At 43.8% G+C, this 18937-nt stretch overlaps 1 protein-coding gene across 4 annotated transcripts in view; it reads right to left on the reverse strand.

Annotated features, from left to right (window-relative positions):
• ZNF277 (zinc finger protein 277) overlaps positions 1 to 18937 on the reverse strand; it is an 81297-nt gene that overhangs the window by 20413 nt on the left and 41947 nt on the right. For all 4 annotated transcript variants that reach the window (XM_044997187.1, XM_044997204.1, XM_044997177.1 and 1 more), the window contains 2 exons: positions 17840 to 17922; positions 1297 to 1388 (listed from right to left, as the gene is read on the reverse strand). In XM_044997187.1, coding sequence (XP_044853122.1) covers positions 1297 to 1388; positions 17840 to 17922 — 175 coding nt within the window. The remainder of the gene's footprint in view (positions 1 to 1296; positions 1389 to 17839; positions 17923 to 18937) is intronic.

The following is an 18937-nucleotide window of genomic DNA, read 5'->3' on the forward strand; positions in this document are numbered from 1 at the left end:
CGACCTTTGGGATCCAAAAAATTCCATCGTGCTAAATGCGGGGTTGCGGTATTTCAAACCAGTCAGTTTTTCAGTGATCCCCAAAGCGGTGCGTTGATGTGCGCCGCCTAGTGCCCCTGGTGCCTAGTGCCCAGCAGGGGAGAGGAACTGTGGCCCCCCCGCCTGCTGGAGACAGAGAACTCCGGGGCTGCGGGCGCTGGCGCTCTCTGTCCCTGGCAGGCGCGGGGCCGCGGCTTCTCTCCAGCTTCAAAAGGAGCTGCGGTTCCCCGCCTGCCGGGGACAGAGAACTCCAGCTGCGGGTGCCAGTGCTCTCTGTCCCCCGCAGGGGCGGGGCCGCGACTTCTTTTGAAGCTGGAGAGAAGCCGCGGCCCCGCGCCTGCCGCGGACAGAGAGCACTGGCCCCGGCAGCCCCGGAGAAGTCAGAGAGAAACTGGGGCCCCATGCCTGCTGGGGACAGAGAGCACCGGCGCCAGCAGCCTCGGAATTCTCTGTCCCCAGCAGGTGCGGGGCTGCAGCTTCTCTCCCCTGCCATGGTGTGGGGGACCATTGGTACAGTACCCTACTGTATTATATCTTAAAGGGGAGCCAACCTGTGATCGCGTTACATGCGATTTTGCGTTATGGCGGGGCGCGTTATTGCGAGGTTTGACTGTATATACACTTCTCAAGTTTCTTCTGTAATGCACCCAAAAATTCATTGTGATGTAATGGGGCCTTGGTGTAAATCGGAATCAGGCACTACCTCTTTGGAATGGAAGAAATTAATTAAGATGCTCCCTACTAGGGAACTTCCTTGAAAGGTCAGCTGTATTTATTTTTTCATCACCATCTTTTCAAAATATTTAGGGAGGATTTCCATTTAATTTTAAGATTTCATGCAGAGGACTTGTTAAAGTCCTTCCACCTTTCATTAGCAGTTCCACATTCTACATATGACGATTCATATTTCCTTCTTTTATATATTCCCATGCAGCTAGACAAAATGACTTTCAACTTCCATCTGAGGATTATTAGATGATGATCCCTTCAAATGCTGATATTTAGCTTGTCAGATCTGGTGTAAGACCGTTTCAAAGACTCCCAATCCCTGGGCTAAACAACACTTCCAGCTCTTTACAGTATAGTATACAGAAGTCTGGTTCCAAGAATCACATCAGAATCCTTCCCCGGTTCCAGAGCCCTACTGTTATGCCACTGAGCTGGCTTGTGGATATTTTAAAAACAGTGACCATAGGACAAAGTCAATGCACAGTTAATTAAGAGGAAAACAACAGTAAATACACTGAAACTACAAACCTGTTTCCTGTGAATTCTTTATCGCAAAACATACACATGCTATGAAAGCTTGTATCATTTCTTTCACGGTGTTGTTGCTCCAGAATTTCTCTCTGCGTAAATAGAAAAAGTATTTGAATACTCAACCTTAAAAAAAATAGATAAAGAAAGAAAGTCTAGCTAAAATCATTCCACCAAGAAATGTTATTTTTTGGATTACTGTATCATGTCATATCTTAATCATTAATGTACAATAATGAGAATATGCAGCTGAATCTTGAAAGTTAGAAAGATTTCAACAGTATACATAATGGTAGCGTACAATCCAGAGAAGCTCTGAAACTCAAATAATCCAGTACAGATTAGATGGAAAGAAATACCATTGACAATGAGATTTTTTTCCTCAGTTGGTTCAATGATCTATCAAGGAACATATTAACTGGTTTTACCTTAAGGCCCAAATTTAGACCTGGTGTAAATAGGTGCAATGGAGTTGTATATGTTTACGCTTAATTTAAATTTGATCCTCAATGTCCTAACATAAGCACAGACAAGGTGAGGACATTTTTAATACAAACAGCTATCATAAAAGTAGTCTGAGTTCCTACTAGTAGTTATGGGGTTAAAGGAACACATTGGAAAAGTGAGGCTTGACTATCCTTGCCATTAGTCTCATTTGATTTAGAGTGACAGCATCACTGTTCTGATATTTCACTCGATGGAGTTTTTAAAAATCTTATTCAAATCATCTAAACAAAGTATTCACTTTATTATTTTCTTTTATTATTCATTGTTAGAAAGTTACTTTTAAAGCTGATAAGTGCGTTTAGTGCTTACAAAGGTGAGGGATTAATAGCACTGGCTTCAGTCATGTATAGTGAGAACACGGAATTGTGCAAGATTTCCCTACAATTCTGCCAATGCACCCTGTTTGTACAGTCCTGGGATTCTGCTGAATAGAGAATAGTGATTGTACCAAACTGTGTAGCAGTTCTGTGATCTGCATGAAGAACGACTTTTTTTTGTTTTGTTTTTAAACTTGTGACAAAAGCCAAGGTTTGAACTCAGGTTATGAGGAAAAGCATTGGCGCAGTAATTCATTTCACCAGCTGCATTAAGTTTTGAGACAGTTCTAACTTTTAAAAATATATTTCTGCAATTAAATATGCGTACTACAAACAGAAGTAAACAAAATATTTTAGAAATTTAGAAGAATGTTCCAAGACAATTTAAGTACACTATCATGTCAGAGTGATGAAGAATGTTTGGGCAATCAAAGTTACTGGAGGAAAACAGGAGAGAACAGATTACAAAATAAATGGAAGTTACAAAACTACAAGAAATAAGAATGAATAAAGATTTCAAGCACAGACAGAAATGGGTAGAGTCCAAGACGTCAAAACCAGAATTATTATTTTCAGGCAATTAATTTACAATATAAATGCCAAGCCCACGTGCCAAATGGCAAACATATGGATTTTAATGGAGTCCCTCTTCCTCTTCATCAGTACGTTGTATTAAAGGGACAATGTCAATCTGCAATTTAGTCAATTTCAAAATATGAGTTAAAAATAACATCCCCAAGTCCCCCAGCCATTTTTTATGATTTTTAAACTGCCTCTCTCCTCTGTTGCTGAGGGAAAGACCCACACAAACAACATGGAGAACTGAGTAAATAATTATAGGACAAACAGATATACACGCAAAGTGCTATCAAATGCAATGTTAAATTGGACAAAGAATTTTTTCTAATCTCTTTGTGACTGCAATCCTACATGTAGCTTGTAAGAAATGTAAAAAGTTTCAGACAAAAGTAAACATTTTTAGATAGTAAATTCTTTGAACTATGTGTTTATACTGAGACTAGCACAATGAGGCGGTGATCCCGAGTGTGGTGTTTGAAAATTAGCGTCATACAAATAAGACAACAGTGACAGCAGAAATGTGACTTAAGTTGATAGAAACCTTTTATGCTCTGACCTTCTCAGTCTATGCATAGGAAAATTCCTGGATATGTTTCCCTCATCATCTACAAACAAGGAGGCTATAGGTAAAAGAAAGATGCAAGTGACATAGAACATCTAAAAATCACCTTTAACGAAGAAGCTAATGTATTCAAAAGTTGCCAATAAACATTTTCAGTTCCACTTCCACTTCCCTCTTTTCTTGGTCTTCATGAAAAACCTTCCTAAAGCTCCTACTACATATTGCTCTCTATAATGCTGATCTGCCAATATGGAAAAATTCAACCAGATTATAAGCTAATGTTCACTTTCCATTTAAATGGAAAGGATCGGGATAATAGCATATAACTGCAGAGACCGGGGCAAAAGTCTTCAATTGCACCATTATATTAAATTGGGAATACAAAAGAAATTTGATCACTGAGAAGAAATGTGAAACTTGGAGGTTAGAAAATGTCACTCTTACATGATGCTCCAGTTGAGGTTGTGAGAAGTTCAGAGTCTCTGGCATAAAAACTGCAGTCTCCCAAGGGAGTCTGAGAAATTGCAAGTGTTTCTCTTCTTGGCAGCATTGTTTTGGTAGGAATTATCAGCTTCTCCCAGAAGCACTTAAAATAGCTTTTGTATGGCTAGCAGCTTACAGCAGGTCTATGAATGAATGACTTTTCCATGTAGCTCAAATGCAATAGACCTGACCTTAACAAAAGCTCTAGGAATTGTTGAATTAGAAAAGACAGAAGGCTCAGACTAATGAAAAAACATGTGTCTTCTTATACTCTCCTTCTTAGTTCTTGAGGATAGCACTGAAAGCCTCAAAATTCTAAAGAAAGAGCTTCAGAAATTCTGAAAAACAGATCTTGACAAGCATTGGGAATAGGGGACAGAAGGTCTGTCTAAAAACGTAAATTACCTTATCATTATAGAGTCTGAGCAAATTACAATCATTAATGGATTTTATCTTCACAGCCTCTCTGTGAGATAGGGAAGGATTTTATCCCCATTGTTACAGATGGGGAATTGAGGGACAGGTTACACTCAGTAGGACTAGGTCACACAAGGAATTTGTGAATAGAGTAAGAATTCAGCTGTTTTCTGAGTCTCAGTCTAGCATCCTATCCCCTAGACTACCCAATTTCTACAGTTGTGGTTAAAGCAAAGGAATGGAGGCTGTTCCTGGATCTTCCCCATTAAAACCACTCTGTTTTTCTGTTTCCCAGTTAATAAAATAACAATACTTATCCTCCTTTGTAAAGTCCATAGGAGAGTAGAGGTGTTATTACTGTTATAGGCCTTGATCCTGCAAGGAGCACTCTGGCCCTGATCCAGCAAAACACTTAGGCACGAACAGTTCTATTGTTAAGCATATGCATAAAAGTTTTCTTGGAGTGGGGCCAGATTGCTCTGAATCTTGCAGGTTCTAGCCCATCACATGTAACTAGATACGGCCCCTCAATCAGTTTCTCTCTAGACTGAGGCCATGTCCACTTTGAAAGTTTGGTTGATGTAAGCTGTCAGCGAAAGCTGCCAACTTCTGTATATTGCTTGGGTATATGCACTCTTGGCTGCTTGGCTGGCGCCGTGAGTGTTCACCATGAGTGGCTGTGTTGAGGGAAAATGCAGTGCACCATGGGTAGATATGCCTGTGAGTCCCATGCCGCCATCCAGCACAATGCCTTGTGGGACATTTTTGCAGTGCTTTGTGGGTTACCAGCAATTCACCCAGGGATTTCAGAAAAGTAGGAGTCAAGTTCCCAGAATACCACATTCTCTATCCCATAGTGTTTGTTCCATTCTGTAATTTTTGTGCCATTTTAAAATTCTCATAGTTCCAGGAGCCACTTTTCAGTCTCCACTATGTCTCTGACAGCAGCATGCACCCTTCAGAGCTCAGCATTATTTTATTGATTGCTAATACAGTACGCCCAATTCTTCTGTATTTGTGGAACTTCAACTATAATCGGGTGTGTGAGGAGGAGATGTTCGACGACAATGACTGGATGCTAATGGACAGTGAATAAAAATGCCAGGTTGCTCCTGGCATCAAGGAGCAGCTCCACATAGTAGACCGCAGCTTCTGGGCCTCAGAATGGAGTGCTGATGAGTGGGATCACACTGTAATGCAGATCTGGGATGACAAGCAGTGGCTGCAGAACTTTTGGATGCGAAAGGCCACATTCCTGCATCTGTGTGCCGAGCCTGCCCCAGCACCTCCTGTGCAGGCACATTAGAATGAGAAGTGCATTCACACTGGACAAGTCAGTGGCAATTGAACTCTGGAAGCTTGCAACACCAGACAGCTATTGGTCAGTGTACAGTATATAGTTAGTTGTCATGGAACAAGTTCTTATTGTAAAAAGTGCCACCCCTACTGGGAAATTATTTTAAAGTCCATTTGTTTAAATATACCATGTTTCTCACAGAGGAGAAAGCTATTATGTGGTTGTTATAGATAGCTTGATAGCACTTAAACACCCAAGTCAGCATCAGAGCCCCATTATGCTAGGCACAATACAAATGCATAAAAGTGAGTGCTCTGAAGAGCTTATATTCTGTCACCCTTACTTACAAAGGGAAGTAAATTTACTCCTTGAATAGACTATTGATATCCATGTGTCTGCTTGAAGAAAAAGGTACCGCTCAAGATTAGCAAGGGTGGCAGAATCTGGCCCTAAAGAATAGTGATTAAAATCTTCACAGGAAGAATACATATTTTAAATCAAGATCCCCCAGCAGATCTCTCACAAACTCACCAAGTACCTCTATGTCTAGTGGCTTTCTGTTTAAATAAAAGTTACATTTCACTGCAGACTACTCAGAGAAACTAGCTGTCTATTGCTACAAGCAAATGAACCATGTAAAACAGCTTCTAGTTAAAAAAAAATGCAGCGACAACAACAAGAAGTTATTGGCACGTTTTACACTTAATGATTAAGAGTGCACTGCTATAGTACTTTAAGGCACAGACTAGGATTGGTGAGATGAGATGCAATAATAGTCAGCCATTCTCTACCAGTCTGGCAGAGAAAATTAATTGGCAGGTATTCGTAAAACCAGGCTAAATTGTATTCCCTGTTGCATTGGTGTAAATACTGAGTAACAGAACAGAATTCAGCCCTCTGTCTACAGTTTCAGCAGACTGTGCTTTGAATCATATATTGTGTTTATGACTGGTGGAGTGAGAAGAGAGGGCTACAAAGCTGGAAATATAAAATGCTCAAAATTATAAATATAAAAAGCATCACAACACTATGCAAACTTGCAGTCGCTGGCCTACATCTCAGCTTTCATTGTCTCATACAACTATGCTAATCTCTGCATCCAGCCCAAGCCCCTCCTCCTTAGTAGTCACTATGTCTCTTTTCCCCTACATCACTCCATGCTGTCCCATGAGCTTGAAACAACCTGCTAATAATTGTACACAAAACATCTCCCCTCGTCTTCAAATCATCAGTTAAGACCCATCTGTACCAATGTTACAGGCAAACAAAATCAGATCAACTTCAGATTTTTAGAGTCCCTGTCATGGAAAGCGAGAAAACCTCGGCCTGAGCATTTATGGGGAGTGTGAGAAAGAGCAGCTCTACTCTCAGATTTGGGACTCTCTACTAATAGTTTAAAAACAGCCATACAGAGAAGTTGCCAACTGCAAGTTTTCAAACATACTTCACAAAGTGATCCAGAACAGGAGTAGCTTAACTAATGATAGCAGGCATGAAAAAAACCTGCTCGAGAATGCTAAGCAAACAGCAAAGGAATTTGATTAGCTGAGAGAAATTGTTATTGAGCTCATAAACATAGCTAAGGACAGTCAAGAGAGGTAACAGAGAGGATCTGGCTATCTGCCAGCATATTAGAGGTCAGCCTCATAGCTTGTTTGATGTCCAGAGTAGCCAAACTCCATAAGGAGGGAGACAGTATTTGGTAGACTACTGGGAGAAGGGCAGAGGGACTTCAGAACACTCAAGCCTACCAGTTTTTCACATGATTCCCAACTTGCCACCAATTTAAAAGGAAACTGCAATTATGCATTTCAAGTATAAGAGCCACAAGCGATCAAGACAAGGACAGAGTAGGCCTGTTATTCAATGAGAGGGGAAAGACAACAACAGAAAATGTGGAAATGGCAGAGGTGCTTAATGACTTCTTTGTTTCAGTTTTCACCAAGAAGGTTGGTGGCGATCTAATATAATGAATGCCAGTGAAAATGATGTAGGATCGGAGTCTAAAATAGGGAAAGAACAAGTCAAAAATTACTTAGACAAGTAAGATGTCTTCAAATCACCAGAGCCTGATGAAATGCATCCTAGACTGAGTCTAGTCAAGGAGCTGACTGAGGAGATATCTGAGCCATTAGCAATTATCTCTGAAAGGTCATGGAAGATGGGAGACATTCCAGAAGACTGGAACAGGGCAACTATAGTGCCTATCTATAAAAAGGGAAATAAGGACAACCCAGGAAATTACAGACCAGTCAGCTTAACTTCTGTTCCTGGAAAGATAATGGAACAAATAATTAGGAAATCAGTTTGCAAACATCTAGAAGATAATGAGGTGATAAGTAACAGCATGGATTTGTAAAGAACACAACGTGTCAAACCAACCTGATAGCTTTCTTTGACTGGGTAACAAGCCTTGTGGATAGGGTGGAAGTGGTAGATGTGATATATCTTGACTTTAGTAAGGCTTTTGATACTGTCTCGCATGACCTTCTCATAAACAAACGAGGGAAATACAACCTAGATGGAGCTACTATAAGGTGGGTGCATAACTGGTTGGAAAATCATTCCGACACTGTCGTTATCAGTGTTTCACAGTCATGCTGGAAGGGCGTAAGTAGGGTCCTGCAGGGTCGGTTCTGGGTCCGGTTCTGTTCAATATCTTCATCAATGATTTAGATAATGGCATAGAGAGTACACATAAAGTTTGTGGACGATACCAAACTGGGTGGGGTTGCAAGTGCTTTGGAGGATAGGATTAAAATTAAAAATGATCTGGACAAACTGGAGAAATGGTCTGAAGTAAATAGGATGAAATTCAATAAGGACAAATGCAAAGTACTTCACTTAGGCCTGGTCTACACTAGCCTGTTATTTCGGAATTAGCTGAGTTATTTCGAAAAAAAATGATTCCATCCACATGACCAAACGGGTTTTTTTGATGTAAAGGGCTCTTTAATTCGATTTCTGTACTCCACCTCGGCAAGTGGAGTAGTGTTTAAATCGAGATCACAATCCTGGGTTAAAGATATTGTGGACACAAATCGACGTTATTGGCCTCCGGGAGCTATCCCAGGATGTGCCCTTGTGACCACTCTGGTCAATACTCTCAACTCCAATGCACTAGCCAAGTGGGCAGGAAAAGCCTCGGGAACTTTTGAATTTCATTTCCTGTTTGGTCACCATCAGCACAGGCGACCATCAGCACAGTCCACCATCACAGGAGATCACGCAGTCCCGGATTTGCAGAGGAGCCCCAGCATGGTCCGAATGGGAGGTACTGGATCTCGTCGCATGCTGGGAAGATGAGTCTGTTATGGCAGAACTACGTTCCAAAAAAAGAAACGCAAGTGCCTACGCTAAAGTCTCCAGGGCCATGACGGAAAGAGGCTACTCCAGGGACACGGAGCAGTGTCGTACAAAAATCAAGCTCAGGCAAGCGTACCAAAAAGCCTGGGAGGCAAACGGGCGCTCTGGGTCACAGCCCCATACATTCCACTTTTACCGTGAGCTCCATGCAATTATGGGGGGTGATGCCACCACTACCCCACCACTGTCCGTGGACACCTGCAAGGGGGGAGTTGCACAGAGTGAGGAGAAAGAGACACTGGAGGACGAAGAGGAGGAGGAGGAGGACGACAGTGCACAGGCGGCAAGTGGGGAATCCGTTTTCCCCCGTAGCCAGGAACTAATCTTAACGCTGGATCCAATAGCCTCTCTTCACTCCCAAGGCGGGCTCCTGTTCCATGACCCTGGAGAAGGTACTTCTGGTGAGGGAGAGCCTGATTGGAGCCACGCAGTGGGGGGCGGGAGGGGGGAACCCAGCCACGCTGGGTTGTTCGCGTTTATAGTAACTGGCTCATCTCTGCTCTGAGCCTGACCGGAGCTGTGGGGTGTTGTTGTGTGCAGTGATCATCCTAGACAGCCTGCAGGCCCTCCTTTTATATGGTAAACCCACCAGGCATTGCTTGCTGTGGGAAAGGGGGCCCAGCAGTTTGAAAGCATTGAAATGAATGTAGAAGAAGCAGAACCCTGCGTGCCCCTGGGGGCTGCCTGCAAGATTAATTCTGTTGCCCAGCTGTGTCTGATGGCTTACTCATACCAAAGTGCCCCCTTTGTTCTCTGCAATGTATTTTTTAAAATACTACCCTCTCTTTTTCTCCTCCCACTGGTGCAAATGTTTCAACGTGGCCCCTATCTACTCCATCCCAGAGGCTAGCCCAGATTAGAAGGCGGAAAAAACAAACTTGGGACGACATTTTCGCCGAGCTCATGAAGTCCTCCCGCACTGATAGGGCCCAGCTGAATGCATGGACGCAAACAATTGCGGAGTCCCGTAAAGCATTACAGGAACATGAAAACAGGAGGGAGACGCGTGATGAGAGCAGGCAGGATGCTATGGTCAAGCTCAAGGGGGAGCAAACTGACATGCTCCGCTGTATGGTGGATCTAATGCGGGAAAAACAGCAAGACCACAGACTTCCGCTGCAGCCCCTGTATAATCAAAATCCCTCCTCCCCAAGTTCCATAGCCTCCTCACCCAGATGCCCGAGAACATGAGGGGGGAGGCTACGGGGACCCACACACTCAACCCCAGATGATCGCCCAAGCACCAGAAAGCTGGCATATGCGAACCTTTGATTTAGTTTCTGGACTTGTCCTTCACTCCTCCTCCATCACCCTACCTCCCCCACCCTCAAATCTACCTTATAATTGCTCTCAATGTGTTCTGCATCAAATAATAAAGAACAGTTTTTAAACAATTTTGACTTTATTTCCTTTCACCTATATAGGGTGCAGGTAACTTCAAGAGAAACAAACACGACTGTCACACCGTACCCTGGCCAGTCATGAAACTGGCTTTCAAAGCTTCTCTGATGTACAGCGCGCCCTGCTGCACTCTTCTAATCGCCCTGTTTGGCTGTGCGAAATTGGCAGCCAGGCGAGTTGCCTCAACCTCCCACCCTGCCATAAAAGTCTCTCCCTTACTCTCTCAGATATTGTGGAGCACACAACAAGCAGCAATTACAATTGGAATATTGGTTGTGCTGAGATCTAACCAAGTCAGTAAACTGTGCCAGCGCCCTTTCAAACGTCGAAAAGCACACTCCACCACCATACTGCACTTGCTCAGCCTATAGTTGAACTGCTCTTACACTACTGTCCAGGGTGCCTGTGTATGGCTTCATGAGCCATGGCATTAAGGGGTAGGCTGGGTCCCTGAGGATAACTATAGGCATTTCAACATCTCCAACAGTAATTTTCTGGTCTGGGAAATAAGTCCCTTCCTGCGGCTGTTCAAACAGACCAGAGTTCCTGAAGATGCGAGCGTCATGCACCTTTCCCGGCTATCCCACGTTGATGTCGGTGAAACGTCCCTTGTGATTCACCAGTGCTTGCAGCACCATGGAAAAAGTACCCCTCGCGGTTTAGTTTCTGGCCGCCACGGTATGCCGGGGCCAAGATGGGGATATGCATTCCGTCTATCGCCCCACTGCAGTTAGGGAACCCCAGCGCATTAAAGCCATGCACAGTGGTCTGCACATTTCCCAAAGTCACTACCCTTGATAGCAGCTGCTCAATGATTGCGTTGGCTACTTGCCGCACAGCAGCCCCTACAGTAGATTTGCCCACTCCAAACTGATTCCCAACTGACCGAGCTGTTGGGCGTTGCAAGCTTCCACAGTGCTATAGCCACTCGCTTCTCAATGGTCAGGGCTGCTCTCATTATTGTGTCTTTGCGCTTTAGGGCAGGGGCCAGCAAGTCACAAAGTTCCATGAAAGTGGCCCTATGCATACGAAAGTTTCGCAGCCACTGGGAATCATCCCAGACCTGCAACACTATGCGATCCCATCACTCTGTGCTTGTTTCCCGGGCCCAGAATCGGCGTTCCACAGCATGAACCTAGCCTAATGCCACCATGATCTCCCAATCGCCACATGCCGTGCATCTAGGAACGTCTGTGTCCATGTCCTCATCAGTATAGTAATCGCACTGTCGTCACGTCCTTGCCCGGTTTTGCAGGTACTGAACATACTGCTGGATAACGCAGGAGGTATTTACAATGGTCAAAACTGCAGCAGAGATCTGAGCGGGCTCCATGTTTGCCGTGCAATGGCACCTGCACGGGTAATCCTTGAAAAAGGGCGCAAAATTAGTTGTTCGGGTCAAGATGGTCGATAAAAGGTGGTAAATGGTTGTCTTCTGTAGCTTCCACGGGAGCCCAGGACAGCTTCCGCCGCTTTCTCCAGATTGTCTGTGTGGCTCTGTTCACGATGGCCGAGAAACAGCAGGGAATTGTTGCCTTCTGTAGCTTCCACAGGAGCCCAGGACTGACAACATGGAAAAAGCGGTGACAGCAGAGTTTGCAGTGGAAACGTGAGCAGAGTTTGCGGTGGAAGCTGTGCGGTTCTGTTCACGATGGCCGAGAAATAGTTAGATGAAAGAGTAGATAGAAAGAGGAGAGGACATTCGAAGTGGATTCAACATACCAGGAGACAGGCAGTGCACCGTGCTGCACCGTCTGCTGGCAGCATGGCGTCTGCCGTAGCTTTCACGGAGGGCGGAGCGAGTGACGCCCCCCCCCCGGAAAAACTTGCAAGAATGTTGTTGCCCCATCATGCACTGGGAGCTTAACCACCAATTCCAATGGGCAGCCGAGACTGCGGGAACTGTGGGATAGCTGCCACAGTGCAACGCTCTGCCATTTGATGCTAGCCTCGGTACTGTGGCACTCTGCCAAATTCACGCGCTTTAGTGGGGACACAACATCGAATGTATGATCTCGATTCAGGAAATTCGAATAAAATAACTTGGAATTAATTTCATACTGTAGACGTACCCTTAGGAAGGAACAAGCAGTTGCACACATACGAAATGGGAAATGATTGCCTAGGAAGGAATACTGCGGAAAGGGATCTGGGGGTCATAGTGGATCACAAGCTAAATGTGAGAGTCAACAGTGTAACGCTGTTGCAAAAAAAGCAAACATCATTCTGGGATGTATTAGCAGGAGTACTGTAAGCAAGACACAAGAAGTAATTCTTCTGCTCTACTCCACGCTGATTAGGCCTCAGCTGGAGTATTGTGTCCAGCTCTGGGCACCACATTTCAGGAAAGATGTGGACAAATTGGAGAAAGTGCAGAAGAGAGCACCAAAATGATTAAAGGTCTAGAAAACATGACTTACGAGGGAAGATTGAAAAAAATCGGGTTTGTTTAGTCTGGAGAAGAGAAAACTGAGAGGGGACATGATAACAGTTTTCAAGTACATAAAAGGTTGTTAGAAGGAGGACGGAGAAAATTTTTTTTTCTTAACCTCTGAGAATAGGACAAGCAGTAGTGGGGTTAAATTGCAGCAAGGGAGGCTTAGGTTGAACATTAGGAAAAACTTCCTAACTGTCAGAGTGGTTAAGCACTGGAATAAATTGCTTAGGGAAGTTGTGGAATTGGGGATTTTTAAGAGCAGGTTGGAAAAAAAACCTGTCAGGAATGGTCTAGATAATACTTAGTTCTGCCTTGAGTGCAGGGGACTGTACTAGATGACCTCTCAAGGTCCCTTCCAGTTCTATGATTCTAAGACGCTAGCTGCTCGCAGAGGCATTTGAGGGTGCCAGGAGACATTTGAGGGTGCCATGTGAGGGATGAGCATGGGCAAGGCTGGAGTGCAGGATTTGGTGTGACCATCAAAGATGTGGCATAGCTATAAAATGGAAGTGGAGTCTTGAAAGACATGACAGTGTTGTCAGCGACCCAGTGATTGCAAAGATCAGGAGAGATCAGGCTAAAGCAAAGAAATGCTGGAGGCAATCCTTGAGATACTGAGTGAAGAACAGTAAGTATTGCTAGCAGCAACCACTTGCGGTTTTTTGATCACACTAAGATAAAAACCCTCCATAGGATTCAATGCCCAACTTATATGTCACAATACAACTTGCCCTATCTACACTAGAGTTTTAAAATATGTTAAATAAAATGTATTAGCTAATATATCTTAAAAACAACTTTTATCCTACTGTGGACAAACCCTTGTAGACAGAAGGTTTGAATTCAGAAGCAAGGGAAATCATCGGAAGCCATATTAGTATCTTTTCTTTTGTAGAACTCCACACAAACCTGTTTGCCAGCTGACCCTTAATTGCTGGATTTGTTCAGAGGCAGAGGGCTTCGCAAAGCAAAATAACTGTTTGACTTGCAGATCAACACTCAGATTGCAGCAAAGGGAAGTGAAAAACTGGAAGCCTCTATTGCTGAAACCTGAGCTCTGACTTTCTTAGCCTCAACTGTGGCTGCAGCTCTGGTTTCAGCCTCATTTTTCCAATAAAAAGAGGAAAGTCAGGATCTGACATTTCTAACATTCAGAAAAGGGCAGAAAAAATTATGGATTCTTTAAGTTTCATAAAACAGCAGTAAAGGGCACAAACATTTAAATTTTTTTTTAAACTTTACGGTTAACCTTTGATAAATGCAATGTTTGCTTTGGGCCAAATCCTGCACTCCTGGCTGCAGCCGAGGAAGTCCCTAATTGCAGATGAGCTGGTGTGGGTCTGACGCAAATAAACCCCAAACCCCACGCGCAGCCTAGCTCTGTTCTGCAGACTCCCTGGGCTATTTTTATTGTAGTATCGCACAAAGGCCCTGATTGGGAGTGGACCTTATTGTACGTAAGCAGTGTGAACACACGCTGGAAGACATGGACCCTGCCCCAAAGAATTTACAATTCAGTGAACCCAGGGACATATATCTGGGGACAGATCAGAAGAGAAGCAGAGTAGGGACCAATGGATTTACTGCCCGTTTCCCCTTCCCCATCTACCCACCCACTGGTACTATCACAGCATTTCCACAAGATGTACACAGCAATGAAGATTTCACATTTTAGGGCAATTCCTGCTTCCTCCTCTGAAGGCACAGAGAACCCCTGGCAGTGAAGCTAATGTGTGTGTGGGTGGGGGAGGAGGAGGGAGTGAAAGGAGGATTTGGAGTACTGTGCCAGGGATACACATATTCCATAGGCCCATAGGATTCACTGTGGCCCAATCTTCTGGTGCGCACTCAAGTGACGGTGGGGTGCATTGGACTACAGAGCATGGGGGAGGGCTAGCTCAGTGGTTTGAGCATTGGCCTGCTAAACTCAGGATCCTTGAGGAGGCCACTTAGGGATGTGGGGCAAAAATTGGTCCTGCTAGTGAAGGCAGGGGGCTGGACTTGATGACCTTTCGAGGTCCCTTCCAGTTCTAGGAGATTGGTATATCTCCAATTATTATTACCTTTCTTCAATCAGTGGGCTAATGTAGCTCTGCAGAGTGGCTAAGAAAAGATACAGCTTCCCTCTCATCTGTCAAGCCAAAGCTACTGGGTAGGGTGGGGTGGGTGGCTAGCAAGAGGATTTGGCCTTTGTAAACCCTCAAAATGCCATTCTGGTATTCCCATTTTTTAAACCACAGGATTGGTGTGTTATTATTACACACAGGAAAGTTTGTGCTAATGCATGGCACATTCTTGCAAGGAAAAATTATTCAGCACATTCAGCTTTTTTTGCTCTGGGAATACTTCCCACTGGAGTAGAACACTGACATACAGCCTGCAGGTAAAACTACTCCAAGAAAATGTGTTTTGTTGTTTTTTTAAACTGGCTATCAGGGAAACAAGCTAAAATCAAGATTAATCTCTGCAGTTTAGCATAAAATGCCTTCCTCTAAATCCATACAAATGTACATACAGTCGAACCCATTTATCTCGACCTCGGTTAACTTGCCAATCGTATTAAGTCGACGTTTTAGAAGTGGAACCGCCAAATTCTCTCTTTGTCTTAGCATTTTCTCATCGGTTATGTCGATTCTTTTATGTCGCCGAACCCTAATATCTCGAGTACAAAAGAGGGCCAAATTTGCCACTTAACGTCGGTTATCTCGATCCCCATGACCAATCGCCGGCTTTTGAAAATGTTAGTTATCAATGCCACTTCACCATCTCACTACCGTATTTTCGCGTATATAAGACGCGTCTTATACAAAGTTTTACGTACCCCTCACCCAGGATGCGTCTTATATATTAGTATATAAATAAAAATGATCGTACTTGGTTCACTGCGCATGTGCTGAGTTCACGTAGCATGTGATCACGGTCCGTATGGTCGTTCACTCCCATGCCAGTTCACTCACTCTTGTTGATCTTGTCTGAAGGATAACATGCTGTAGCTATTCTGTTTATTTTTTCCCTTCTAAAAATGTCTGGAGGTGTTAAGAGAAAACTGGACAATCAGTCAATAGAGAAAAAGTATGAAATCATACTGCAGCTAGAAAAAGGAACAAAACCGGCAGACCTTAGTCGTCAGCATGGCATTCCAGCAAACACCATTTCAGGATGGAAAAAGAAGGCCGATGTGATAAAGCAAATGTACGAGAAGTCTGTCTTTGATCCAGCAAGAAAAAAACTTAGAGTGGTTGAGCACAAAGATGTCGACGATGCACTGTTTCAATGGTTCACAAATACGCGAGCAACAAACCTTCCCGTCAATGGTCCCTTGCTGATGGAGAAGGCGGACATCCTTGCTGCAAAGCTAGGACACCCTGACTTTAAAGCAAGTCAGGGGTGGCTGGATCGTTTCAAAAAGAGGCACAACATTGTCTTCAAAGCAATTTCTGGAGAGAGCGCTGCGGTTCAACAGGAACAAGTGGATTCATGGCTGAAGACTCAAATGCGCACAATTTTGGATACCTATGAGACTCGGAACATTTTTAATGCTGATGAAACTGGGGTGTTTTGGAAATGCCTTCCAGACAAGACTATGGCGTTTCGTGGGGAGGCTTGTCACGGTGGAAAAAAGTCGAAGGACCGACTTACAGTGCTAGTTGCTGCTAACATGGATGGAAGCCAAAAACTCCCGCTCTACGTTATAGGAAAGTCCAAGAATCCCAGATGCTTTAAGCAGACCAAAGTTCTCCAATGTGATTACGATGGCCAGCCAAGCGCCTGGATCACAGGAGATCTATTCAGTGCATGGGTGAAAAAGTGGGACAGGAAGTTCCAAGCAGAGAAAAGGAAGGTGGCACTGATCGTGGACAACTGTAGAGCTCATCCGGATGTTCCTGGTCTCAAGGCCATTAAGATCTTTTACCTCCCACCTAACACAACGAGTAAGCTCCAACCAATGGACCAGGGGATAATCCAAGTGCTTAAGGTGTACTACAGGAAAATGTTGATGCGCCAATACCTGCTCCATGATGAAAAGAAGGCACAGTACACCCCTTCCCTTCTAGATGCAATGAACTTCCTGAGATCAGCCTGGAATGACGTGAAGAAGGAAACAATCTCAAACTGCTGGATGCACTGCGTCATTCAGGATATTTCCGATGATGAGTTTCAGGCACAGTGCCGTGCAGCCGCAGAAGAACTCGCGGAAGTGGCGGGAAAATCAAGCCTTACAGATGCTATCTTGGAAGAGGAGGCACAGGAGTTAGCCATCACTGTCCAGGAATTCCGAGATTACATAGAAATCGACAAAGACGTCGTTACTGATGGCGTGATCACCGATGAAGACATTGTATCAAGTGTGCAGTCAGCACAGGCAAGCACATCTGCATGCGGCAATGACAAAGAAGATGAAGAAGATGCGGACGAAGATTTGGAACCAATTCCCTCAGCTGGTGAGGTGGTAGAAATGCTACAGAAAATTCAACGGTATGGTTCTTTTGTAGGAGATGAAACTGTTTTAGACAGCATAAATAATATTGAAGCATTTGTTTTCAAGCAGACTGTTAAAGGCAAAAAGCAACAAAGCATTTTAGACTTTGTAAAGAAACCATAGTAACCGTGTGTACGATACTTTTCAGAGCTGTGTCAGAGTGAAATGACTCGCAAATTTAATTTTGACACTGGTTAGCTTTTTGTAAAAACGAACTACACCCCGCACGTTTTTTGTGATTTTGTGATTTTGTGAGCGATCTTTGTGTTTGCAATGTTGGAGAATATAATAAAGGTTTGTATCAAGAATCGACGGTGGTTTGTATTGTATACTGGTAAATCTCTGCTGTTAGTTGGTGCACATATGCCTTTTGTTGTTAGCAAACATGTATGTACATTTTTATAGCATGCTGATCGCTTCATCAAACAAATTGCGGCAATGCTGTTGTGTAAAAAAACCTCCAAAAACACGTGCATGTACATTCTCATTTATTAACACACATCATGTACATAAAGAAATTTCAAGCACATGTTAATATATTGCCGCCATATTGGTTTTCGTTTATCTCGATCATCGGTTATCTCGACGCTTTTTGGCAAACCCCTAGGCCGGCAACATAACCGAGTTCAACTGTATTTGATTTTACATTATGTCGTTTCAGTTCTTAAGGTACTTAGTCCTCAAAATAATTACTTACCAGTCTCTTTTGCTGGAGCTGTTCTCTTAGTAATCTGTCTTCTGGTAAAACATCACATAAAAGAAAATAATTGTCCTGTTCCTCTGTTAAGAGATTAGGAAATAAATGTAAAGGAGACATTTGCAGCTGTTTTGCATATTGTGATATAGTTCCTCCTCTACCTTGGTGGGGCCTGCACTTATTGGCGGATTTTGCTAGCCTCAGAGATCTTCCTGTGTCTGATCAGGAGTTGGGAGGTTTTGGGGGGAACCCGGTCCCGCCCTCTACCCCAGGTTCCAGCCCAGGGCCCTGTGGACTGCAGCTGTCTAGAGTGCCTTCTGGAACAGCTACACGACAGCTACAATTCCCTGGGCTCTCCATGCCCTCCTCCCAACACCTTCTTTGTCCTCATCACAGGACCTTCCTCGTGATGTCTGTTAATGCTTGTACTCCTCAGTCCTCCAGCAGCACGTCCTGTCACTCCCTTACGCACACAGCACTAACTGGAGTGAGAGCCTTTTTATACCAGGTGTCCTGATTAGCCTTAATTAATTCTAGTAACTTCCCAATTGGCTACAGGTGTCCTAATTAGCCTGCCTGCCTTAATTGGTTCTAGAAAGTTCCTGAGTGTTCTGGAATAGTCCCTGTTATCTTACCCAGGGAAAAGGGACTTGCTTAACTTGGAGCTAATGTATCTACCTTCGACCACTCTCTTGTAGCCATCTGGCCTGACCCTGTCACAATATATTCTGCCCTGTAACATGCTCAACCTTTATTTTTTCCCCCAGCCTCAGACAGAATTAGACTGTTTCAGTTAAATATTTTAAAAATTAATGTAATTTTCATTTTAAGAGAACTACAGTTTTTTTTTTACACTGCTGGAGTTATTTGTGGGTCAAAGCCAACCATAGCTAGGTAAAATCTCATTAATATAAATGGACTTGCAGCTATTTACACCACCAGTCGATTTATATAAGGCCAGAATGTGCATAGCCCTTGCACTTTCTTGTGCCCCCTCTGTTGTATATAGGTTCTTATATTGCCCTTGTCACTGTCGTAGCCGAACATGTTCTAGTTGTGTATTTAATGATGCAACTAACATCTGCAATGTGTGGTTAG

Source organism: Mauremys mutica, chromosome 1 (assembly GCF_020497125.1).
Source record: "Mauremys mutica isolate MM-2020 ecotype Southern chromosome 1, ASM2049712v1, whole genome shotgun sequence".
NCBI classification, from domain to species: domain Eukaryota; kingdom Metazoa; phylum Chordata; order Testudines; family Geoemydidae; genus Mauremys; species Mauremys mutica.